Here is a 26,632-nt window from a genome sequence, read left to right as displayed (position 1 = left end):
AGGTACCGTTTCTTAGGCTTGTAAGTGGCTCCAGGACGCCCCTCTTGAAAGCGGCCACGGGATCCTGCACACAGGAACGGAGGCTCAGCATGCTCTGTAGCTGGGGCTCCTTGATCAGAAGATCTCTGTAGGCAGCCAGCTGGTGGGACCGGCACAGCAAAGCGGCAATGCTGTGCACAAACTCAGGTACCAGACACGTGTAAGTGTTGTCAGCCTGGCAGTAATGGTAGGCCACCACCTGTGGAGAAGCAGAGATATCAGCACCAGCACCTCTCAACAGCTCCTTCCATGAACTCAAACGGGAACGCAACTGATTCTTTCCCGGAGTGTCTATTCCCTAGGACTGTGCTACTGACTAGCTTAATCGATACGATTATTCTGTTCTTCATCGGTGTGATTTGCTAAGTTCTCAGCAGAGGATTAGTTGCAGGCACAAATCCACCTTGATTAACACAAAATTCAGGACGACTGTACTCTGTACTGTATTGAATGTAGATTAGTAAAAGTCATTTATAAAAAAACCTAATGCTGGGCTAGCCAGATGGCTCTTCCAAAGGTCCCGAGTTCAAATCCCAGCAACCACATGGGGGCTCACATCCACCCATAATGAGATCTGATGCCCTCTTCAGGCACGTCTGAAGACAGCTATAGTGTACTTATATATAATAATAAAAAATAAATCTTTAGGCCGGAGTGAGCAGGGCTGACTGGAGTGAGCAGAGGTCCTAAAAATTCAGTTCCCAACAACCACATGAAAGCTCACAATCATCTGTACAGCTACAGTGAACTCACATACATAAAATAAATAAATATATCTTAAAAAAAAATAAAAATAAAACCAATGCCTCGCCTGGCTTAGAGTGCTTCCAAGCCAGCCATGTTCCCAACACTGCCATCTGCCCTGAATTTCCGTTCTTAAGAACAGCAGCACCCTGAGGGAACCCTCTGCTTATCCAAAAAGCACAGGATCAAGTTGGCAGCTAGGAAGCCAAGCTGTAAAGTCGCAGCTGCTGCTTCCTCCTGGCAGAAGTGGCTCTCACCCCCTCCCGTCATCCACACTTCAAGGGATGTTATAGAGACAGTCAAAGGGATAGAGAAGCAATTACCAGATAGGTGCCTATTGCAGGGAGGGCACTAGGGGAGGAAGGGAAGAGCTGCCAACGAGCACGCTCCCTCCCTTAGACAGACGAGCAGCGGCAGCAGGTTGTCTGCTAGATACCTCTCCCACCTCTGTCCCAGCAGTGCCAGGGACAGAGCTCTTGTGCTTTACAGAAATAAAAGCCCTACCACTCTGCAAATGAGGAGGAAAGCAAGAACGTGAGGGAGAAGTGAGGGAGGTTTGAAGGACTGCCTGCTCGGGGGAGGCGCACTGAGCTCTCTAGAGGGGTCCGAGTCTCCACCGTCCAACCCAGCCAGCTCTGCAGCTTCTGTAGTGACAGGCCGCAGACCGCTGGGGTTTCAGTGCATCGTGGAGCTCATGGATGCGGGGTAAACCATGTCAACATGACAAGGCAGCTGGAGATCTTCCGAGGAATCCTAAGACGACGGCAGACTCTTAGCGAGAGTCAAGAGTATCTACATACGATGCAGCTTTTCCTAGGGCAGTGGGTCTCAACCTTCTTAATGCTGTGGCCATTTTTATACAGCACCTCGTGTTGTGTTGACCCCTAACCATAAAATTATTTTCATTGCTACTTCATAACTGTAATTCTGCTACTGTTTGGAGATGGAGGTTTGCTGTGACCCACTGTCTTAGGCTAATTTAGAACTGTACTTTCTAGTGTAGTTTAAATCTACCATTAGCTCTTAAGAGAAATGCTCACTGCCCTTCAACTTCTACATAAACAGAGAAGAGCTGAAACCTACATGAGGGCCCCCAAACCAATGCCAATCATCGTAAGCTATCCGGTACCATATTGTCTTGCACATGTTTGATGATAACATCTTGGTAACCCAAAGCAGGTCACCAAATCCAACTGTAACCACAGGTAGTTTTTTTAAAAAATTGAATAAAGTTAATTTAAATCACAGGACACGCTATAGGACTTAGGCCAAAGACAATTCAGTAACACCTTTGCTTCTGTAACCCAGGTGGTTATGTGTGCATGCATAAGATAAGCCTCCTACTGTGGGTCACAATTACAATGTTGGAAAAAGCACCCTATAAGGGTAGCTTTAAGGCTAACATCCTTCATTTCAGACCATCCCTTCAAGACCAGAGGGCTGCTCTGAATTAGCAGTCAGATGGGGACGCCCTGTGCCACAAAAAGCTGCCCTCTGGGGGCAGGTGACAGTGGGAGGGAGCTGGGCTGTGACAGCTCATCAAGGCAAGACTACTTTCATGCAGAAAGGTGGTCTATGAGCCAGTGTGGGACAGAACAGGAGGAGTTCAGAAAATCCTTGATGATCACGCATTTAGAGATGTCAGTCAAGGTTCTTTTACAACCTCCTAAGAAAGCTCTGACAGAGGGTGTGGAGGATGCATAGGACCACAGGCCCCAGGGAACAGGGTGCAAGCAGGAGTGGTCCGAGCCGAGATGAATGCTTCTCTTATCTCCTGCTTACACGGCAAACACAAGGGCGTGCACCTGTGCCCTGGGATGTGCGGTGAGCACAAGGTTTCTCCTGCTGCCTCAAGGGACCCTTTGAGCTCAGTTCAGATGGACGTGAACCCTCTGCTGCTGTCCTCGGGACTCATCCTCACTAAAGCCTTTTATTTGGAGCACTCAGTCATACTTTCTCAAGAGCTACCCTACGCTTCAGCACCAAGCAGTTGTGTCTGTTTTAAAATACCCCTTTAAACTCATTTTTCAATGCCACACGTGCAAATCTCTATCTGGAGGTCCCCGTGAATCAAGAGCAGGTTACCTTAGAAGCGAGGTATTTCACCGCATCCTCTCTTGGTCTCTGGCTGTCAGCAGTACCAGGCCCAGCAGGTGTTCTGGTCACACTGAGAGCACTTGTGGAAGAACTTGGTGAAAGTAATGGAGTACCAGGCAGGTCCTGGCTGGGATCTGAGGCTGGAGAGAGAGCCACAGACTGGACATCAGCATGCGGTATAACGGGAGTGGAACATACTTCCAGATTAGTCCCAGACAAATCTGAACAGTAATGAATTAGCATAACTCAAAACGAAGTCTGGAATGAGCATGCCAATTCCCACCCTATCTCCTCCCCTGGCGAGTTGCCCTCCACACACACCCCAAAAAGAAAGGAAATACATTAAACTCTATCTGCCTTGTTTCTCCAGTAGTCACATCACTTGGTTTTATGATCCTTGCATGCAAACCCCCTTTGTGGAAAAAGTGAGACAAGGGTTCCTATGTTAGAAGGATACAAGAAGGTTGTCATCAGCCCAGACTGTAGCTAATACACCCCGTAACAATGGGAGACCCTCTCTCTCCCTCTCCACTCAAAAAAAGAAAAAGTGCCCAAACGAAACATCCCACCACACTACTATGACTAGAAATATCCAGACAGTTCACTTAACCTATGAACTCAGACCCAATACAACAGCTAGAACAACTTACAGAAAACTGCTAACTCCTGTTTATTCAAACAGCAGTTCCCGCCATCCATCTTATATTAATGTAATAAGCCAGATAAATAGCAACCACGCACATACTTTTGGGTGACAAACTGGGACTGCTGGATGCGATCTGTCTCATGCGGCTTCCATGACAGCTCAGTGCCACCAGCTTAGAAATGATGGCTGTCTTCCCAAATCCTACATTCCCCACAACCACTGCGCCTCTGTTTTCTGCCAGCTCTGTGTTCCTCAAGTTTTCCTCTATCTGCTGAAAGAGCCAATCTCTTCCCACAAACACAGAGTCAGTTGTGATGCTTGGCACTTCAAACAGCAAGGGCTTCAACAAGATCTCCTGTGGTTTGTAGGGAGCAAATCGAGCTTCAAAACAAACAAACAAACATCGTTAGGGGAACACATGTCTAACTTGGTTCTATACATTTGTCTATAATACTTTATTCATTGTTTTTTGTTTTTGTTTTTTGTTTTTTGTTTTTTGTTTTTGTTTTTGTTTTTGTTTTTATTTTGCGGTTCCCCCAGGTATCCTGCTACAGTGACTCCCAGTCCTTTCACACTTCCAAGTTATTTTCAAACACACAGAGAAAGCAAAGCAAAAGCCCCAGTCATGTCTGGCTAGTTTATCTGAAAGGACATGGAAGACTGGTTTCTTCTGCTCCTGCTCAGATGAAATCCAAACACAGATTCCCAGCTTTGGAGGTACAACCCTATCCGAATGCAAGGGTGCCTGGCCCACATGATACAGGTAGGGCCTGTGACCACAAAGCTGGGCATGACACACAGCACTAGGATGTAGCTGATACAGTCTAAGGGACTGAAAACGAAACAGAAATGCTTGCTGAGTGGCAACTACCCTATCACAGAATTATTTCTCCATTTCAGAAGTTTTAATTTAATGACATGCTTTAAGCAAGAAGTCACGAGTTCTCAGAGCTGGCTCCCAGCAGACCTTCCAAACCCTACTGTTTTTAAAGAACAGCACAAACACCCTTCACACCATGCTTGCAGCACACTTTGGATGCTGGCTACTGGACTTCCAGTGTTCGGTTTCAGTGTCAGCTCATCAACGTGACTCGGGATGCTAGAATAAGTACCTTTAACTTCCGGTGCCCTACCTCCAGCCGTATTGTGCCAGGGCAATCTAATTGACGTCCGAAGAGGAGCATTTCTCTGTCCGTCCAAATAACTCAAGTCTTCCAATTTGGTAGAACTTGTCGCTGCAATATGAAAGCAAAACTGAGTTTAAGTCCACACCTAAAACCACCTTAAGTTATAAATGACTAAAGCAGCCCAGCTTCACATTCAACAAAATTTACCTCGGGATAATTATTTTCGCCAGCTCATGCTTCCGGCGGGACTGTTAACTTGAAAAATGGAAACAATTAAGACTACTCATTCTTAATGTTATGTTGATCTGGTTGCCAGGATTCACCATTATTCCTGGAAAGAAACTGACTTCACTATAATTTTTTTTAAGTGGAAAAAAACTAAACCAAGACAAAAAAAAAACCAAAAAAACAAACAAACAAACAAACAAAAAAAACCAAAAAAAACCTTTGACAACCAGCGTCTTGCAACAGACCAGAACCTACCACTAATAGGTGGATGACATCAAGCCATTCTTCTCTGCAGCTCTGGGAAGCTCTGTGCTGTTTGGAACTCTAGCCTTTCTAATTAAATAAGGAGGATCCTGCATGTATAATTTCATAGCACTTAGAACATTAAAGGCTAGCTCCTGGTATATATTCTTCAAATATGTATGTATTATGTATATATATATATATATATATATATATATATATATATATATATATGCATGTATGTATATAAAATATATGTGTGTGTATGAAGCCAGGCATGATGGTGCACATCTTTAATCCTAGCACTTGGAAGACAGAGGCAGGTGGATCACCATGAATTCCTGGCCAGTCTGGTCTACATAGAGAGTTTCAGGCTAGGAAAGGCTACATATTGAGACCTTGTCTCAAAAACAAAACAAACAAAAACAAAAAGAACCCCAAATATATGTATATATAATAATTTATATTGATTATCATTAATTATAAAATATATCATGCCACATATCATAACATATTATATATAATATTATCATATATATTAATGCATTATCATGTTTACTTCTGACCAAGGCAGTTAAGGGTCACAGCATACAGGTATCTATTAAATAGTATTAGGGCCATTAAGCACAGGTAGTAATTCCAGGAGAAGTTACATTCCAAAGGCTTTTGAAGTCCCTAGGAGAACCAGGATGCAAGGTCCAGGAGTCAAACTGGTCAATGAGACTCTGAAAACTCTCAGGCTGCGGGCAGCACGGAGCTCCCCGGAGCAGCATCTATCCTGAACCCTTCTCGCCCCCTTCACCTTACTGTTCACCCCCTGGTTGTCCACAACAGTCTTCATTCTTTCATTCGACAAAGGTTAAGGAGAGCCTCGGGCCTGACCAGTCCCCTCTTGCATATCCTCCAAAAACAGCTAAGCAAGTGTTCTACCAACTGTCCCTCCCAGGCAGCAAGCAAGTGTTTCTGCACCTTACTGGTGCATATCCACTGTCTCATTACATACTGTGCAGACTTAAGTAAGTGTTCTGCCCATGGTCAGAGACTGTGTACAGCTCCCACATTTGGAAGGTTCAGCCAAGCTGGCATGCAGTGTATGCCTGTGACCCTAGCGCTTAGGTGATAGAGACGGGTGGATGGGGAGTTCAAGCAAGGAGAGGATACCCACACAGTATGAGGTTAGCCTCGCCTACAAGAGGCCCTGCCTCAAGGAAATAATCAAGAGAATAAAGGGACTGATTTCCTCAGGCAGGATTTTCAGACTGGCAGGTTAATCAAGCATCTCTACAAATCACCCACAGAGGGAAACTTCCTGCAGTGACTACAGACCACCCCTAGCCCTCCGGGCCCCAGGCAGAAACAACTTGAAACCCAGTCCTAGGTTCATGCCTGAGGCCTGGGATCCCAGCTCCTTTGGGGCTCAAGCAGAGGCACCTTCATAGCCATGGTCCACAGCTCGCTTCAGAGCCAGGGCTGTGCTTCTAAGGAGTACAAAGACACACTGAGTTTCAAAAGGCTTCCGTTTCCCCTCTCCCTGGTCCCTTAGAGCATGACATTCACTTTGTAATTTTGTGACAACTGAAAAGACTAAAATAAATAAATAAATAAATAAATAAATGACTATAAAAGATTGAAATCAAAGCACTGGTGAGGTTAGGGAGAGCCCGTGTGTGTGTGTGTGTGTGTGTGTGTGTGTGTGTGTGTGTGTGTGACATGGATGTAGGAGATGGGGACACATCAAGTGTCTCTGTTTCAGATTTCCAGCCACCAGTGTCTGCACCAAAGTCCTCAGCAGGGCAGACTGAACAACGCTCCTGCACATGGCTGATTCTACACTTTGACCATAGCCAAGAGCTGGCATGGGGCACATTTGTGAATGGCAGCACTCGGGAGGCTGAGGCAAGCAGTCGTGAAATACTCTTAGACTGAGACTACAAGGTGAGACTCTCTTTCAAACAATAAACAAACATGATTCCGCTGAGCCCAAAGCGTCAGTATGGCAGGAAGCACCAGCCATAGGGAGCTCTACTCCTTAAGGCACTTTTGAAGCCGCCAGGACACCTGAGATGAGGAACCAGACAAGCCACAAGCTCAGGCACTCCCTTCCAAGTGATGAAGCCATTCTGCACCCTTCCAAAGATAGCCAGGCTCACGTTAGTGTACACAGTAAACATCTAAAATGCTAAAAACCATTCTGGGCCAAGAGAAACCACAGGTTAAATAATCTCATAAGGTAGAAAACCCGCCGTTACCATCTCTGTGACTACGCCATGTGCACAGGCACACAGGAGCCCGTGCGTGCACACCCTGTGCTTTACGGGCCTCGTGAGGGGCTCATTTCAATGTGCGCCACGGGAAACTGCTTAAGGGAGTCTTCTCCTAAGGTAGGTAATGAGTGGTCTGTGCGGATGCCCTAACCTGTGGGCCAACCTACCAACGGTAAATGCCCATAAGTCCTGGGCAATCACCACTTAGTATTTCAAGAAAACTGGAACTCAGTTGGTTATTGTGTTTGTTGGTTTTCTGCAGAATTCCACACCGTGGTCTCTGACCCATTCAGAAATTGTTTCAAAAGATTAGACAAGTAGTCGAAAACAGAAAAACCCCACGAGCTGGAGAGATGGCTCAGTGGTGAAGAACTCTGGCGGCTCTTCCAAAGATCCAGGTTCAAGTCCCAGCACCCACATGGCAGCTCACAACTGTCCGTAACTCCCGTTCCAAGGGATCTCAAAGCCCTTTATGGTCTCCACAGACACTAGGCACACACACATGGTGCACAGAACTACATGCAGGCAAAATACCAACACACACACACACACACACACACACACACACACACACACACACAGATCATTTTCGATATAGTAAAACCTATTGACCAACTTCTAGACTAGCCAAGATACAATTTTAAATGCTTTGAGGCTTAATTTTTAGGGAAGAAAAAAAAATGTCCATCTTAATCCTTTTGATGGAATAGGCAACACTTCAGGTGAATCCACCTTCTGAAAATCACCTTCCCAATCGCTCATCCTAGTCAACTGAGTTTTAGTCTTTGATCTAAAAAATAAAAATAAAAAAATAAAGACAACTCCTTGGTCACTACACTTCTCTTCGGGAGGCTGAGTAACAGGAATGGCTGGTGATCTTAGAGACTACCTCTGCCCTTTCCCCACAAGTCCCATGTAGACAGCTATCACAGGGGCCTGGTATCTCTTTAACCCTTGGGCCAGTTTTCCTACCAAGCGGTGCTCTGTGTTTACCTGAATGATAGCATGCAGGTACTTTCACAAGACCTTACCACATGGCCCATCACATTTGATTGCGATACTGACGCTGAGTGTTCGCTGTCTACGCCTGCCTCGTATCCGCTGGATAAGCAAGGCTGAGTCCAGTTCACGCCACTGGACAGGACTCTTTCCTTGACACATGTGGCCCTTCCCTCGGCTGAGGTTCAGTTTGGGTGGCAGGAAGGTGGGCAGTGAAGAAAATACCAGACTCTTCACTTGGTAACAGAAGCACAAGGTAGGACAGCCGCCTACGTCTGCATCAGGTCTGCAGTGCAATTCAAGAGCAAAGCCATTGGGCCACGGAGTCTGCTCCAACCCAGGGGTAAATTCCACTGCTGTCAGGAGATCTGGCTCAAGGGCACACAGGCGTTAACAGGTGAGTACAGCAGAAACCAGCCAGCTCTGCTCCTGCATCTAGTCTTTGGAAACATCAGCTCACCCCCAGTCACTTTGCACAGCCAGAGACAACACAAAGAGCTTCTAGAGGGACACTTTAACAGCCAAACTGAGTCCTGTCAACATGCTAAAAAGTAAGTTTCCGAATTTTAAAAAAGATTGGTTACCTTACAAGTGACCCAGTCATCATAAGTAGGTAACTACAGTCTACAACATTTTGAGTACCACACATTATGTTCCAAGTCAGTGATGGGGATGGAAGGGCAGGGGTGGGGATGGAAGGGCAGGGGTGGGGATGTGGGGGTCGGGGGTAGGGGAGCTTTTAGAAGAATCATCAATCTGTATGTATAATGCGCTCCACTATTTCTCCCTGCCAGACAGGCCAAATCCCTCTTCTGGAACAAGGCCACTTTGCTTCCTTTGAAAGTGAATTAGAGTTGTACCTCACAACTTTTCCATTAAGGCCATTTATTTACCAGCTGCTTCAGAGCTCCATCATTAAAAAAAAAAAAAAACAAAACCCAAAAACCAAAAACCAAAAACCAGCCAGCAACAGGCAGAATGGACCTAGCACATACTGAAGGAGCAGCATAAATTACAGAAACATCTCTTTTATGGACAGAGAGTCAGCACGGTAGTGAGGGGGCCATTTTTAAGCACTATGCTAGCTACAGAGAATTACCTCAACAAGGACCTCCTCAGAATTCAGCCGGAGAGCAGGAGTATAGAAAGGAAGGACCTTCAAAATGCACAAGAGTGGGACTGCTCCCCCCCATGGGCCCACCCAACTCTCAGTCCATGCTTCTGTGTGTGTGTGTGTGTGTGTGTGTGTGTGTGTGTGTATCTAGCTGCTGCAGCTTGCTTGCACTCCCACTACCACACATGCTTTCCCATGACAGCTGAATTTTACAGAAGTATTTGACCTCCCAGCTGTGACGGGCTTCCACTACACAAAACAAAGTTTTACAGTTGAATCAGAAATTCTTTGATCTGGCTATCAACTTCACCTTAAATAACGCCCGTTGTGTCAAGATATATTAAGAAGTCGTAATTCACATACGCTTAAGAGAAACAAGAAGGGCAGAGTCACTGAACTTCTCCCCGTCTCGTCTACAAAGAGGCAACATTACCAATCACAGATTTAAAGCAATGCAGAGTAAGAGGACCACTAACAGACCATGTGAGCTTACAATGAGTGCACTGAGGCCTATGGGAGAAGATCACACTCCTGGCTTGGGTCTGGATTAATTTTCTGGTTAAAGAAACGGAACTGGGACCTGAGGCTTGGGGAGAGGCATGGCCTTACCTGCAACTGAGTTGGGCCGTGGCATTATGAGAGAGCCGGAGCTCTGAGGATAGGGGACCGGACCATCTCCAGCTGAGGGTTCCGCCTTGGGCAGCACACTCTCCGTGGACCCAGTAGTCTCCTCTTCTGCCACCGGGGAACAGTTATCTGCCCTTCGGTCATGAAGCACTCCCTTCTGAACCCCTAACCTTAGGCTTCCGTCTCTGTTCCATTCCAGACTGGAGCCACTCCGGTCATCATTTTCCGATGAACTTGTGATTGTGGCTGAAACGAGAGATTGAAATACTTTGAAAATACTTTGAAGGAGTCTAGGCACAGCTGGGACTGCTGAGTGTTACATACACACCCCTCCCCAACACCGATGGAAAGTTTTCTGGTCTACAGAGATTTTTATCAAAGTATATTTCATACAACGTATTTTGGTAAATTAAAAGAATGTTGCTTATCAGGGGAAATAAACTGCTAAATCACTCCACGGGAAAGGGGAAAAAAAAACTGATAGGAAGATAATGAAAAAGCTGTCAAAATATCTGAGATTTAACAGTGAATCTATGTAATTTGGAGATAATGAATATTCCCTTTAACCACCAAGATGAATTGCGCATATCTCATTAAATTCCTCTGAATCTTTAAATACCCTATCCCACCAAACATTTGCTGGGGAAAGACACTGGTAACACAAGAGCTACAGCAGAAAAGATGCAGGATACGGAAACAAAGATGCACTTTAAAGTCCAGAGAATCCGATCCTTGAAACTAACAGCTGTAAGGCAGGTTCAGCAAGGTGCACAGAGATCAACTTGCCTCGTTTCATAACACGCAGGTGGAAAACTTGGTATGACCAGTTCAGGGAAAGGACCAGTACGGGAAGGTCTGCTCTGGTTTTAGAATTAAATTTTAACTTCTACGAAAGCAAACCAGAGCTGGGGGTGGGGGTGGGGAAAACAGTGGAGGGGGGAAAAAAAACTAAGCTAAAACCATCTAGGCAAGAACACTGAGCAGATGGGAAGGTGACGCCCAGGACTCACCCTACACAGCAGCTACAGGTAGATGCTCCTAAGATCAGGACCGTCTGAGCAGTACTCAATGCCCTGTAACCACAGGTCACCCGGCCCCTTGTACAGTCCCAACTGTTGACCTAATGCTGGCTTGTGTCCTTGAGTATAGGAACCAACCCCAATGCCCCGCTTGGATCCCAGCAGCCCAGCCCTCAGAGCGGGATCCTGGCAAATGGGAGAGAGCTGGCCAGAGTGCACTCAGACCCAGCTGCCTGGAGGGAGAGCTTTATCCACACACTATGAAGAGCACACTGTATCAGCAACTGATAATTAAGCTTGGAGAGAGTCTCTCATATCTAGGACCAAAAGGACTGAATGGCTTAATTTTTGAAATGCTCTTGAAGGTTTAGCAGACAAACGATTTCTTTGCCACAATTCTATGGCTGCCCTTGCTGCTGCAGCCTAGACACACTGTTCTCTGGTTTCTTTCTATATATAAGCCCTTTCAACATGTGGGAATCTTTGTAGTGTTGAACCTCAAGTTGACCTTCTCCATTTCTAGACAGTGCAAGGGCAGTACTCGGTTAATATTTGCTGAATGAATGAGTGAATGAATGAATGAATGAACAAGTGAATGAGCAATTAATATTTCAATTCCACTTGCAGCAGACACTATACCCCACTGACCCCACTGTTACCTCCTCAGGACCATGGCCCCGTGGCTATCCAAAAAAGAAAGCCGGTATGAGTGGGGTCTGTTTCAACTTGTGGGAAACCAAGATTATGACTCCAACATTCCTGCATGTGCTAGCAGCACCACTCCAAGCCTCCATCTTTCTGGAACCAAGCCAGCCTTCAGTGCGTTTGGAAAGGGACCGTTTACACAGAAGCAGAGCAAGCGTGGTGACTCTTCCCATTGTGGGAATGCTGCCGTGGATTAGCAGCAGCAGTCAACAGTCGCTGGAGGTCTGCTCTACGCCAGGGGCTGCGAGTGCTTACAGGAATGGCTTAACTTATTAATGAGTTTATTGTTTATTTATGGGGATTCATTATTAATAGTAACTCTGTTAATAAGTTAAAAGCATAAAAATACAATCAGTTCCATAAAACAAATTGTTTCAAATCCAGTATTTGGAATTCTGAGTGCTTTTCCTGTTATGAGTTAAGTTCTCAAGGCTGCTCCAACATCGAAATGATGGCGAGATAAAAGGGGAATGGAATGTCCAGACGGGAGGGTGGGGTAGGGGGTTTGTGGGGGTGGGGTGGTAGCTTGGTTTCTCTGTCTTGGCTATTTTATTAGCATCACCTGTCCTTAAGAAAAGTGCACCTCGAGTTGGGCATGGTGGCCAGGGCTATACAGAGAAACCCCTGTTTCGAACTCCCACACACACACACAAGAAAGAAAAGTGCACCTCAGGGTGATATGCCTCAGTACCATGTGCTCTTAAGTAAATATCTCAGTTCTAACTAATACCCTAAGAGGAGGAAGAGGGGCCCAGATCACCCCACTTCTGGTTACAAGCGACAGCACAGCAGACTTGCAGCCTTGGGGTCCTAGAAGCAGCTAGGGACAGCTGGAAAAGCCTGGCCTGGGCTCCTTGATGGCAGGACAGGCTGAAGGCTTAAATCTCAGAGAGGGACAGACAGGATTCTACATGGTGTCCAGGATGTGATGAGTGCGAACCCTCAATGTCCTGTCGGTGAGAGAAAGGAATGTGGATGAGAGAAGTTAGCCCTGAGCCGTTGGAATTCTCCACTGGAGTGTAGCCATTTCTATTGCTTTTTATTTTGTGGTGCTGGGTGTCACATCCGGGACCCTGCACATCTTAGGGAAGTACTCTACTGCAGAGCCATTAGCCCTGAGCTAGCTACTTGGAAGGGAGGCTAGAAAAGGTTGGGATCCATCATCAGCAGACTGTAATGAGGAAAGGCAGTGCACAGGCCACACTCAGCAGGGCCCTGAGAGCGGGTGTCCAGAGACTCCCGAAGCCCAGTGGGATTGCCGTACTGCCCAAACTGCAGGCAGTGGACTGCTGGTTCAGCTCGGCTGTCACTAAGCCCCGAAGCAAACCAGTGGGGCAAGGGAAGGCCAGTGATTCCAAGAAGCATGCCTCATAGGACAGCTCCTGTCTTCTAGAGAGAGAGAAAGCTAGCTCTCGTAATAAATAGTATACTGCTGCAAAAGATTCCAGGCTAACGGCAGTGTAAATTCCTTTTTAGGTTATTAGTATAAACATTCTTTGAAGACTATGTGTGCATACACAGCCACACACACACCTAGGGCAATACCTTAAATAGGAAGACAACCCTCCCCTCTCTACAGTTTAGTTTGGAGAGATGGCTCAGTAGTTAAGAGCATCGACTGCTCGTCCAGAGGCTCTGAGGTGAGTTTCCATGCCAGCACCCCCATCAGGCAGCTCACAACTGCCTGGAATTCCCACCTTCTAAGGATCTGAAGCCTTCTGGCCTCCGCGGACACTGATACATCTGTGACATGTACGAAGATATATACAAATTCAAAATAAAAACAAAAATGTTAAAGTTATTTCTAAATATGGTTTGATATCCCCCCCACACAAAGATACATTTCCATCTGGCAGCTGACAGAGATGCCAGCCTTTGTTGACAAACACCTGTCTTCATCTCCCACCTTGTCTGAACTACTCTTCCACCATGGACATAAGGCACATGAGCCCACGTTCCATCAAGCTGTCACACAAAGTGGTAAATGGAGCCTGGTGCTGCTCGCCACAGACTTGATGGACACTTTTCTCTCACTGTACACACTTTGAAAACTCCTGCACCCCTGGGGACAGTTGTCTATCTTCCTGTGTAGTAGCTGCACATTTGGCCACCTGCTCATTCACATATTCTAAACACCTTCCTGAGATGCGAAGGCACACGCGCAAAGAGGATCCTCATGGCATCTAGGAAGAGGTACCCAGGCCAGGAGCCCACCCTACTTTACAGGGGCAGGGCCAGACCTGGAGAGGGCTAGTGGCACATCTAAAAACCAGCTCCCTTCTCTACACAAGCAATGCACTTGCAAGACCTCCCTGGCTTGCCCAAGCTCGGGACATAGGAGGAGGGGTTGCCTAAGTGGCTCTGGCTATAGGAGGGTTTGCTGTCATCGGATCATCAACTCAGTCACCAAATAATGTAGTGGGTAAGGGCAGAACTGCCCCTCCTTGGCTTTTCTTCAACCATCTTTGCCTTATCTCAGCTTCTATGTTGGAGGTATATTTAAAATGAAACCAGAAGCAAACAAACAAACAAAAAACAGTGTCGGTCCAGAGCCAAGTATCTCACTAGGACCTAAGTCACACTGTAGGTTTGAAAGAGCATTAAGCAAGCTAGGCAGATTACAACTTGAATCCATGCCTAGTGCGGTGACCAAGTTTTGGCTGCCCATAGCAGTGGGGTCCTACTTAAGCTAGAGAGGAAGGATGGGTGCAGAGAAAGGGTGTCTATACACCGAGGGCACACACAACTAGAACAGTAGCTTAAACACAAATGCTTTGGGATCCAACCTGCGCTCTCTACCCTTTGAGAACTGGCACTGTGGGTTCTCCAGGCACACAGCACGGGGGGATACATGTCCATCTTATAGACATAAACTCATGCAACCCTGTTTCCCTTTCCCCACTGGGAACTTAATATCACTTTCTGACCACTCCTAGGAGAGCAAGTAAAACTGCACGATCCTGACTTCTATCTTCTCTCTGGTCTCATCTCCTCTGCCTGACTCGTACCCTCAAAGAAAACTCCTGGTTCACTACACTTTTATGAATGAGCACTGCTTATCACCCCAGGAGCAATTAAGTAATGAGTAGCCTTAAGAAATAACATGCCTTCTACAGTGGTTGACATGCCCGGCATAACAGGGCTTCCTTACTTACAGTGTGCCTGGCTCTGGCTCATAGCTTAACTCACTCACTTCCCATACCATTCTCGCTGACAGGGAAGTCCCACAGCTCCTGAAGTGTCACATGCCTCAGAATGCTCTTCTGATCCTGCCACACGAGTTCCAGAAAAATCTGGGACATGTACCTTGATGCATTGATAAAATATGTACATACACTGCTCTAGTTTATTTACTATGAAGCACATACCCCCCAAATATACATTATAAATAAGGGAAAACAGAAATCAACAATTTTCTTGGAGCACTGAGTAGGCTGTCAGTCATTCTCCACGCTCACAGTCGGAGCTACAGAGAACCACGCCCTTCCCTGGGTTGGAAACATTTTAATAGGAGGTCGTGGTTAAAGTGCCTCTTAAATTATTAGCACAACAGTTCTTTCCCCTTCCCGACAACTGAAGACAAATAACGCAGCATCGAAACATCTGTTCAATGGATGCCGGGAAAAGCTTCGAAGTTAAAACATTAGAGCAATGGATTAAACATCAAAGAGGGAAGGAAAGTAACGGCTGCTTACGGAAGTGGGAGAAGGGAAGAAATAAGCTAGAAGGGGACATCCAGCCTTTCTAGCGCCTTCCTTGCCCTGACCAAAGGAAGGCCTCTGACCACTTCTGAGGTTACACTTCAACGCAGCAAAGGAACGCTGAGGTTGAGAATCAAGGCAGCATCGCAGCAGCTCTCTAGGTCCCCGGACAGACAGGAGGTCTCAGTCCTCTCCATTGACCCCACACATCATACCAACAGTTGCTCAGGATATAGATTCCCAGAGCACAACGGCAGAGACCGCATAGCTCAATTCTTCGTGACATCATCTTTCCGGCCAGGTACGCGGCACTCTACATCTCTCGAATCCCCGACCCCAGGCCAACCCCACTACACACTAGCATAGACCACACACAATAGTTCCTGGCTCACCTGCTCCCAGCTCCTAGGATCTATTAGCTCAGCAAGGAGAAGGTTCCCTGGGAAGAATGCAAGCTAGCCCTCCTGCCAGAGGGAATGCCCAGACGGGGCCCTGGAAACCCTTGGCTCCGGGGACTGTCTGACTTCTCCTCTTGCACAGCCCCAGAATGGCAGCCTGGCACTTCTGGCTAGCCCTGCCCTTTGGGTGTTGCGCTGGGAACCCTGTGCACTGGATTGTGACAGCCAGGTCTCTGTACCAGATCTCCAGCTCTGTACTCACCTGCATTGCGCAAGGTACGCTTTGCCACAACATGCAGCGAGGCCGGGGACCCAGCTGCCGTTCCCAGGTACATTCATCAGGCCTTTCAACTGTGGAAATACCTGAAGGAATGGCTGCAGGCAGGGCCGTGTGGGAGGGAGGCGACCGGACCCGCCTCTCTCGGCGAGAGCACTGCCACAGTTGGATCTGGCGTGGTAATGAAAGTCTCTGGGGAAAAAACTCTGAAGGCCTGGATGTGACCTTTTCTACAAGTCACACAGTGCTTTGGTAATGTTTTGAAAATCTATACATGGACCGCATCCACAATGGAGCTTTTGGCACACTCAAGTGATACCCCGGAGCTCCCGGCTCCTTGGAAAAGGGCTCTCAGCAAATAGTGGTTGGCATTATTATGCACGTAGAGCAAGTACCTTTCATGGGAGAGGTCCACTCAGCCAGTGTCAGGACGAATGATTTCATAGTCCCATAAGGAGACAATTTTGAAAACAGATACTGTGCCTTACTTTTTATTGTCTCAATACTGAACAAGCGTGTTCCTGGCACACAGTTGGTACCCACACATGCTTGCCTGTTCTAATAGATCAGCCTTCAAAACCCAAATGCCCACAGTGGCTGCAGTCAGTGCAGATGCTGCTGGCTGGGACCACCAAGGCTTTCTCCCCCATGTTTACTGTGTTACCAGATCATAAATGTAAAGAGAAACTCCCTTTCTTTACCCAAGAGATTTTAGAAGGCTTCTATAATTAACGATGATTTTTAAATTGCAGGCAATGTAGCAAAATGACTATTAACCCAGATTTGAAACGTTCTAAATAGTTATTACCAAATCAATTTCAAAGCATTCTAATTTGGGGGGGCGGGGTATGTGGAGATACAGGTGGCAGCAGGGCAGCAGAAGTATAAAATCAAAAGGGTGGGACTTACGAGTTTAAAATGAAAAGAAAGTACAATTAAATTACCACATCTGATCACCTCCCTAGAGACACAAAGTCACAGAAACGAATAGACTAAGGGCCACCTCCAGAATCACTTTTATTTCACAAGTCGGGAGAAGGCAGAGTCAACAGAAGATAAGAAGATGACTTCTTATGGTCTAAGCAACTGGTCATGGAAGCCAGTATTGGGCAGAACATCCCACCGGGCAACAGCGAGGTATGGCCCGAGGGCCCCACAGCCTTAGCAGGCTGCAAGAGAGATGTTTCCATGAAGGTGTTCCCATCAAAGCTTGTATTTGCTCCCCATTTCTAAATGAGCGAGGGGAGGGGGACAAATATCAGCACCTCAGGAAGGCAAAGGAAGAGAAACAGACAAAGAGCCGAGATTGGCATTCACCACCCACAACTGCACGGCCTGGGAGGAGACCCTGTGGTCCAGATGGGAAAGGGGTAGGGGTGTGGGGGTAAGGGAGATGGGGGCGGGTGCACGGAGCTGACACATCATCTGGGAGAGACTCAGAGTTGGGGGCCAGGGCCATGGCACAGAGCCCTCCAGTCTTCCTGGAGTTTCCCCAACACCATCTCTCAAAAGCAACAGGTACAGGATGCTGCAAGTGAGAACCTGGGCAGGTCGAAGTAAGTGGTGAAGAAGGCAATGGATGGGAAGAGGCTCTGAACAGCCCCGCCCTCGGCCAGAGTGGCTAATGGTTAACTGGAAATCCTTCTGCTTGGGATATCTATTGTTAATAAAGAGGAAGAATCTTTACACAATGTGGTGGTATGGTTTTATTTGACTTAAAAACAAAGTCCTGGGGCTGGTGAGATGGCTCAGCGGTTAAGAATACTGACTGCTCTTCCGAAGGTCCTGAGTTCAAATCTCAGCAACCACATGGTGGCTCACAACCATCCGTAACAACACCTGACACCTTCTTCTGGAGTGTCTGAAGACAGCTACAGTTTACTTACATATAATAAATAAATAAATATTTAACAAACAAACAGAAAACCAAAGTCCTGGGGCAAGTGAGACAGCTCACTTGCTACACAAACTCCGCAACCTAAGACTGCCACCCCATAAAGACAGAAACAGGAAAGTGACTCCGTTGGGTTGTCTTCTGACTGCCACATGAACAGTGTAGCATGTACATCCACAGGCACATCATACATACAGACACACGTACATATACACATAGACACAGGCATACACACACACACACACACACACACACACACGGACATATACAAACACATTCTTCTAATGCTTCGTCTTAATTTGTCTCCCAAAAGCCTTGCTTCCAGATGCTGAGGGTCCCTGCCCCTAGCTGGCTTCAATTGGTAATAATGAACTGCCGAACAGCCAATGGCTGGGCAGGAAGGTGGAAGGGGGACTTTTAGATTTTATAGGCAAGGGACTGAGAGAACTGCCATCACAGGGGAGCAGAGAAAACTGACTTAAAGCCCGCCAACACGTAAGATTCCAGGAAAGTAGCCCTAGGGGCCATTCCCCTGATTGGGTCTGGGGTAGCAGAGATGAAATATAGATTTTAAAAGATGTTAAGTCAGGATTACTGAAGGGAAAGTGTGTGTTAGCCATGGGGGCGGGAGAGATTTGGGAGGGTTTAGAAGTGTCCATTGAGCTGGTCAAGACATCAAAATAAGAGTGGGTACAGTGAACGCGCAACCCACCTGGAGCCAAAGTGGAGTAGTGAACTCATGGCTACATATTTATATGAATCAAATTCTGGTAGAGAGGCCAGGATTAATTTGTATTTCTTCTCCTCAATGAGCCTATCCTGCCTTCCTAAGTGAAAAACATCTATTTTCTTGAAATAAGTGTACACATTTAAAATATTTATCATCATCTGGACATAAAAATTAAACAGATGTAATTCAGAAAATGCCTAAAAACACAGTATTTCTAGAAAAAATTTGAAGGCCAGATTAGTATGTATGTGTGTGTGTATATATACATATATATTGCTATAATATATTCTATATAGTAATAGATTTATTATTCAAATATATATATACATACACACATACACACACACACACACACACACACACACACACACACACACATATATATATATATATATATATATATATATATATATATATATAATGGAGAGAGGGGGGTTCCCCCCTAAACTGGGATTAACACAGATTACAATTCCACCTGTAACAGTTGGAAGCAACATAAAGAGGTGTCAGTAAGAAAACAGTTTCCTCAGGCATAGAGGAAACACCTTTGAAGCCCATTTCTTTATAAAAGCTTTTCTTTTAAAGCAAGCTACTGCAAGTTGTTTTTACCGTGGCAGGTACATGTGGGGTACATAGCAGGTTTGCACACTGCAAATCTGAAAATCAGACACTAGCATCCAGGTAATGCCAACGGTTTCAGTAAGTTAAGAGCAGGCGCCAGAAGAACTTTTCTTTAAAATAAACAAAGACACTCACAGACAACGCAGTTAGTCCCAGTACTTCCACACGACAGAGTCACTGCACTTCTGCAGACTTTAATGTCGGGAGAACCTGGACCTCCTGGACGAAGCGGGGCTCCCTTCTAGATGATGACAAAGGTGAAGAGGCACAGGGAGGTTCCTTAAGCCCTGAGTTCTCCCAGAGCAAGAACTGGAAGGGGGTCCAGTGTGTTCTAACGGTGACTGGACCCTTGCTAAACTGTGGAAACCCAATGCAGATGGGGTACCTGTGGTGTCTGAGAAAGCTGCCCAGGCATGTGGCAACACAAGCTACTCTCCCTGCATCTGCTGGGCGGAGTGATTTAGGTTCAACACGATCAGCGAGCTGGAAATCGGCCTAAGTAGTAAGACGAGACTGAGGAATTTCCAAGGACAGGTTGGCACTTTTTGAAATGTCCCCTAATGCCCTGACTAAACTATGCTTAGAACACTGCTTTGAGCCTTTTGCTGCCCCAAGCGCACAATAACGAGGAGGCCTGAGTCTTTGCCATCCAAAGCTGGCTGCCCCAGTTCAAGTGGCTACCCCTACTTAAAATGGAAAGTTAAAGAAAAGCTGGCTCCCCTCTCCTCCAGGCCGTGTCTAATTTGGAACTCCAGATCCTCTCCAGCACATTCTACAAAGGTGCTGCCAGGGCTTCTGAGGTGGAAAACCAGAATGTTTGACCTCTGTTTCTGCCTACTCAGATCGAGGGGTTCTTAAATCTTTTACTTTCTTAAACACCTATGATGCCCAAAAGCTGGGACCACAGGCTGCAGTTCATAAACTCAGCAAGTTCTTCAGAACACAGAAAACACGTTGTACCCCGGCAATCACAGAGCCTGTCAGCTCTGGCTTGGGAACCTGCACAGCCTGCGGAGATTGCAGCAGGAGCTCCTCCCCTCTGGCCTCTTCAGACACCTGCAGCTCAAGGAAATTCTTGCTTCTTTTCCTTCTCCTCCCTACCACACCTTGGCAACAGACTTTAGTGCCACAGGCCACAGAGGAAAGAGAATGGAGGCACACCGTCACCAGCACAGCCTCTCTCACCTACCCAGGGCCTTGACCTATGCAGTGCAAGCCCAGGAGCTGGGGTCTCCCAACCTCCACAAGAGACTGCTATACCCCTCCTCACTTTCCCACTCTTATGTCAATTTATTCAGCTTTTCATGCTTAGCCAAGTTAAGGGAACATATTGACCAAGGAGCAAAGAGCACTGTTGATGACATAAACGGTCCTAAGAGCTTAAGACACCGTGATATTAAAAGTTTTAACAAACCCACTCAAAATAGGAATCCCAAGTAGTTTTTTATAAGGCAACTAGACGGTGCCTGCTTCGGGGCCATTGCAGACTGGCCGCCATTCTCTCCTTAATATCTCCTTCCTGGTACTCGGCTCGGATCCCAGAGTTGGGAAAACACGGCTCTCATCCGTATGGAGCCAAAATTAAATAATAACTACACTGAAGGAAACCACCGTGGGGCCGAGGGAGCATAGAATACGGGGTCTGATAGCAGAGATTGGGGGAGATTACATTAATCAAGTGTTAGTTAGGTTCCTGGCAGCTTAGTCCTTCCCTGGCAGAGCAGAAAGCTAAGCGAGCGCCTTTGCTTTTTTTTGTATACATGCTAGCAGGGGCTGGGGATGGAGCTCAGCTGCACTTCGCTTGGTTCACACACACCGCGCCTTAGTCCGATACCTTGCATTGCACAACAAGTCAGTTTCAACATTCCAGCCCTGCACCTGAGCGAGGGAAAGGCAAATGACAGATGGGTGGTTCTGCTCCTGAACACGCTTACAGACGTCTGACCTCCAGCTTGAATGGCACCTTTAAAATCGAGACACACGCAACGCCAAGCTAACAGTAAAGATGAGAAGTCTCTCCCAAAAAGGTAGCAGTGGCCAAAACTCCTGGAAGGGAGATTAAATTCTCAGAAGGGCATGGCATTTCAAGAGCTAAGGAAGTCGTGTGGCTACCACTGAATTCGCATCGAAGGTCTGTCTACGGCGGAGGGCGCACTGAACACATGCAAAGCTGCGACTCGGGAAGAGCTTGTTGAAATGAATTCACAAAGCAGAAGAGGTAGAGTAGATGTGAAAGCCAACTGGCTGGGTCAGCTCAGGGAAAGGCCTTGAGGCTGGAAAATAAATACATAGATAAATAAGGGTTTGCGGTTAAAAACTCCATTCATACAGAATTCCCCAAATCAGCTCAAGCAGGACAGAAGCAGGCCGCTGGACGCCTAGGCGCGACCTGGCGAACGTAGGGAAACAACGATTTCAAGCTGGTGGAACGTCACTCGTGGCGATGGCGACAGTGTTCTAAGATCAGCTTGTAAGGGCAGGTACCTGATTTTGAACATACTAGAGGTTAACCAATAGTTTAAGGGAGCGGATATTATATGTAAATTACATTTTGAAACCACAATGAGTGCAACGTGAAACGGATCCCTAAGAGTCTGGTCCTACGGAAATCAGTGGAAGATGCCTCCTGGCTTTAGCTGAGACCTTCCCAGCATATGCAGAGATCTACAGCAGGACCCCAGTACTCTCTTGGGTGTGGGGTTCGGGAGCACCTTCAAAGTCTGAACTGGATAAACTCATGATTTGGTTTTTAAATTATACTTGGATGAAAGCGCAAGTGACCGGAGAACACGGAGCTCAGAGGTCTATTTGACTACATATTAATGTGGCTATGAAGCTGAGGAAAAAATGACACACGACAGTCCCTCAAAGACATGGGCACAGCCCAGCAAAGGGAAAGCCAGGAACTATGCAGAAGAGACCCACTGTGATATCAACACAATTGTAGAACAGAAGGCTTGAGTGACGCCTTTGCGTCCCACCCGTCTGCTGGCCAGCAGACACGCTAGACCACTGCTCAGCCACCGCTCAGCACACCTGCAGGATCACGGGAGCAATCAGTCCCAGTGGGGTACGGAAACGAACACTCTCAGAGTCACTGGATTCTAACGTCGCGCAGGTCTACGGGCTAATGAATTAACCCAAATCCTTGGTTTTTCTAGACAAGGAAGTGTGTGAAGGAGTTAATTCAATGTTGCTCAAGCTCCTTAGAATCCAGTCTTCCCACCTTCAACTCGGCAGGACTGCATCTACCAGGAGGCCCAGTAAGGCTTTCTTAGAAAACCCTGGCCTCAAAACAGTGGCCAGATCCCATTATAAGCGACATTCAGAGAACACAAGCCCCATAGGTCATCAGGCGCAAAAGCAACTTTGAGATCTGGTTGTGAAAACTGCTTGCTATGCAGGCAGGCATTTCATCACCCTGCTGTGGTGCGCTAAGGGGACCTGATGCAAAGGAATGAACTGAGGTTTTGTAACTCACAGGACAGAACAGATGAGGTGGGTTTTGTTTTGTTTTGATTTTTAAGAAAAAAAAAGCATTTGAGCGCAGTGAATAAAATAAACATCAAGGAATATAGGAGCTAAAATTCATTCTCTTGGCTGCAGTAAGGGGGGAGGGGGAAGTGTCTGCAGTTTGACCTTCACGGGCCACACAGAACCCTCTCACGAGGTGACTACAGTGCTCCGGCTGACGTGCATCGGGCCGGTACACTGCCAGGCAGTGTGCTTCTTACCTATAATTCCACTGTCCTTGCTTTCCAGGGTGGAACTGGGGCTGCTAATGGTCTCGCAGGGACTTTTGCCGGCTGCCGTCTTGCTGACACAGCTATTCAAGGTCGAGCAGGGGCTGTCGGTGCTGGGAGAGGCAGTGCTGCTTGTGAGGGTGGAACAGGGGCTGATGCCTTGACTCAGGGCTGTGCACTGCAAGGGGGAAGGAGGGAGGGAGGGAGGAGTTAACACGGCTTACATGGTATGTGTGCTTCAACACATGTTTTTGTTTTGGATGCCAAAATGATGAAACTTAAACACAAGACAAACGGAGACAGTTTTTTGTTTTTTTTTAAACTTCTGTAGCTAAATAGGGACAGACCCGATTTTCCAAAATGCTTAAAAGAGATGTGTCTTTCTTTGTTCTGGTTGCCCCCTTTGAGGTTTTCAACTAAAAGGGCAGTCTTAGCAATGCTTCAGTGGGAACACAAATTCATAAAACAGAGATGGCCAACAGGCAGACTTCCTTTCATTTAAAGCCTGCAGAAGACAAATGGGTTATTTGACCTCTGTGCGGGGAAACCTGGGGACCATGTTTCTATAATGTTTCACAAGCACAGCAGCCTGACTTTATTCCTCAAGATTTATGAGCTGTGTGTTCAGGAAAGGAGACTGGTGACCCCTGTGGTCTCCGTCAACGCCCCCCTACCCCCACCCCAGCCATGCCTCCTCACAGAGACCCTGGGCGGAGGGAGGCACAAGTCCCAACTCCTTACACTGCTACTTGCACACTCAGAGGTGGCGGGAGCCTGGTGGCTGGGTTCCCTGTGACAGAGTGCGTCTCCCTCCCTGAAGGGTGAAAATTTGATTCTCTCCCATTTTGTCTCTACCTCATCTCCTGTCAATATTCTCTTCACCCCACTGACTTCCCCCTCACCCCCCAATCCCAACAGCACAGAAAACTGTAGACCAAAGCAATCCATGAGAGGAACAGTACTCTCAAGACAGAAGTAGCCTCGTTACAAGACAACATGTAGCCGATATTCTCTGGGCCATGGCTGTAAGGTTGATATGGACATTTTCTGAAGTTCTGATGCTTTCTGTTTGCCCTTAACTATTTCCACCACCATCCCCTGCTGAGACCCAGAAACTAACTGTTGTATTAAATTTCAAAACACAAGAGCCCAGGACTCATTTGACCAAACAGTAATGAGAGCCCCGCTCCTCCCTCACGCGCCGGTAGGGTGCGTGCTCAGCATGCAGCTTCTTCCTCTGGCATTACCATGGCTTCATTTTTGTCTTCGATGGTTATGTGTGTGGCGCTCGGGATCCCCTCTCCCAGCAGAAATCCCAGCCTTGTCAACAGTTCTTGAGCTGCTGGAGAACAGCTTGGTTCATTATCGGCCTTCGCTTCTGGAACAAAGAAAGACAACAGTGAAGATTCCCGAATGGGGAGTTTTGGCTTCCGCATCTGGACAAGCCGGCACTCCAGCTGCCTGTCTGGCGCTCTTGTGCCCCCTTATAAGATGCACCAAGTTTGACGATGTTGCCCGTCCCCCAGCAGCAGGACGTTCTAATTAAGAGGCTGTGACAGGTTGAGAAAAACAGTCACGGAGAAACTCCAAATGCGAAAGGTGAACTATTTGATCTGAAAAAAGAAGATTCTCCATGTCATTACCCGACAGCATTCCAATTCCCACGTCACATGAAAAGGGTACCACAGATACGGGTGCCTGCTTCACCTTATCCCCAGAGAGCACTCTGTTCAGTGCCACGGGAGGCCAGCATTAAAACCCAAACTGCATACTGCAAAGCCCCAGGTGCAGGAGGACTTGGGTGGCCAACTTGCTGGACATACACTCCAGAGCAGTGAGATTCAAGGCCCACCTCCCACTCAGGCGCCAATTCTAAGACTCCACCTGAATCACAGACAGTGAAAACGCGAGAGGGCGTTCACACTGGAAGTTACTTACATGTCCAGCTAGAGACTAATCTCGAGCCCCACACCCAAGGGCACTTAGATTTTGTCAACTAAGGTTGACAAATAACTATTTTCAACGTTATTGTAATTCCTCTGTCACAACTTAGAGCACCCACTGGGATGAGACCATCCACAGAAGCTAACCATGCTTACTGAAGCTGGAACTCAAGCGCAATTTGTGAGTCTCAGAGACAATCACACCATGTTTTGTTCGCTCTTCCACGTGTCAAGACACCGAGACCTGCACACGCTTGAACCTTTTTTGCCAACCTGTGGAAACCTACAATGAGCAGAGGAGACTGAGGGTGGGTAACAGCCATGCTGTGAGCTAACATCACCCACAACGTGTTCATCTGTAATGTCATCTTTCGTAAGCAACTGCGAAGTGTTAAGTGGGCAAAACCTTTGAGAAAACCGTATGGGTGATCCTCGGTTACACAGCAGTTTTGCCCCCCCCCCTCGCCACACCCTGTACCCAGCACGGCAGCTGTGAGGCAGACCAGGCTGGTGACATCTTCATAAGACAAAAGACACACACCACCCGCTGCTCTGGAAAACCTCCCTGTTCGGGGCATGAAGCCTGTTTGCAAGATGGATCCTCTTTAGTCACTCCACACAACAGTGGTGAGACCGACCGAGCTGTGTCTAGAGCCCTGGTGTTTCCAGATCATTTGGGTTAAACTCATTATATCCGTGGGCCCACTCCAACACAGGTGAAGGGAAACACGCCCCAGGGCGGGTGAACCACACCCCTAGAAATAGTCCCTTCCTCCTAGAGACTTCAAACCACAAATTCTTAAGGGAGATGGCACTTGGGAAAGAAGGGGGGAAACCAAATCAAATCAACACAACCCAGGCACACCCAAAGGCCGGAGTCCGGAAAACAGGTTGTGTAGGTTCCTCCCCACCCCCCCACTCCCACACACAACCCTCATCCTGCAAACCTCACCCTTCTGCGTGCAGTGTGCTTCGGGGCTCAGACAGCTCCTTATCTCAGGTGGCAAGATGACTGGGGGTGGGGGTGGGGGTGCCAGGGCACGAGATGAAGATGGAGAGAGAAATGAGTGGGTGAGGGGACAGACCTCAGCAGTGTCTCTACTCCACACCTCTCTTTCTTTCCAAAACAATCTCCGCACTGCTGCGCCATTGTGTCCCAGCCCCAGAAAGTCTAGCTTCTGGTTCAACCTGAAACACTCTGGGGAAAGAGCCAGAAACTCCACCCTGCTGGCAGCTGGTCTAGAGGCCCAAAGCAGCTGTACATGCATGCTTGGCTGCTACAAAATCTACCCTGTTGACAAACATAGCCTATGGCTCACTTGGGACTCGTTTGAAAGGTCTAGATCCTGTGCAGGATCTGTACACGGAAGAGGGGCATTACTGTTCCTTGGCATAGTCACTGCCACCTCTATACTGAACCTGCAGGTAGAAACCCCGAGTTTTCATGCAGAGAGAGAGAGAGAGAGAGAGAGA

The 26,632-nt window shown here is 47.2% G+C and overlaps 1 protein-coding gene across 6 annotated transcripts in view; it reads right to left on the bottom strand.

Annotated features, from left to right (window-relative positions):
- Positions 1-26,632, bottom strand: part of Tanc1 (tetratricopeptide repeat, ankyrin repeat and coiled-coil containing 1) — a 233,173-nt gene that overhangs the window by 49,035 nt on the left and 157,506 nt on the right. For 4 of the 6 annotated variants that reach the window (XM_029536846.1, XM_021192512.2, XM_029536845.1 and 1 more), the window contains 7 exons: positions 24,464-24,594; positions 23,208-23,394; positions 10,111-10,374; positions 4,639-4,761; positions 3,626-3,907; positions 2,869-3,020; positions 7-238 (listed from right to left, as the gene is read on the bottom strand). In XM_029536846.1, coding sequence (XP_029392706.1) covers positions 7-238; positions 2,869-3,020; positions 3,626-3,907; positions 4,639-4,761; positions 10,111-10,374; positions 23,208-23,394; positions 24,464-24,594 — 1,371 coding nt within the window. Of the gene's footprint in view, positions 1-6; positions 239-2,868; positions 3,021-3,625; positions 3,908-4,638; positions 4,762-10,110; positions 10,375-16,213; positions 16,295-23,207; positions 23,395-24,463; positions 24,595-26,632 lie in introns of those variants that run through there. The other 2 variants (XM_021192513.2, XM_029536848.1) reach the window with 2 other exon arrangements.

This window comes from Mus pahari, chromosome 3 (genome assembly GCF_900095145.1).
Source record: "Mus pahari chromosome 3, PAHARI_EIJ_v1.1, whole genome shotgun sequence".
Lineage (NCBI taxonomy): Eukaryota > Metazoa > Chordata > Mammalia > Rodentia > Muridae > Mus > Mus pahari.
The sequence above is the reverse complement of the archived record's forward strand: the minus strand, read 5'-3'. Positions and strand labels throughout refer to the sequence as shown.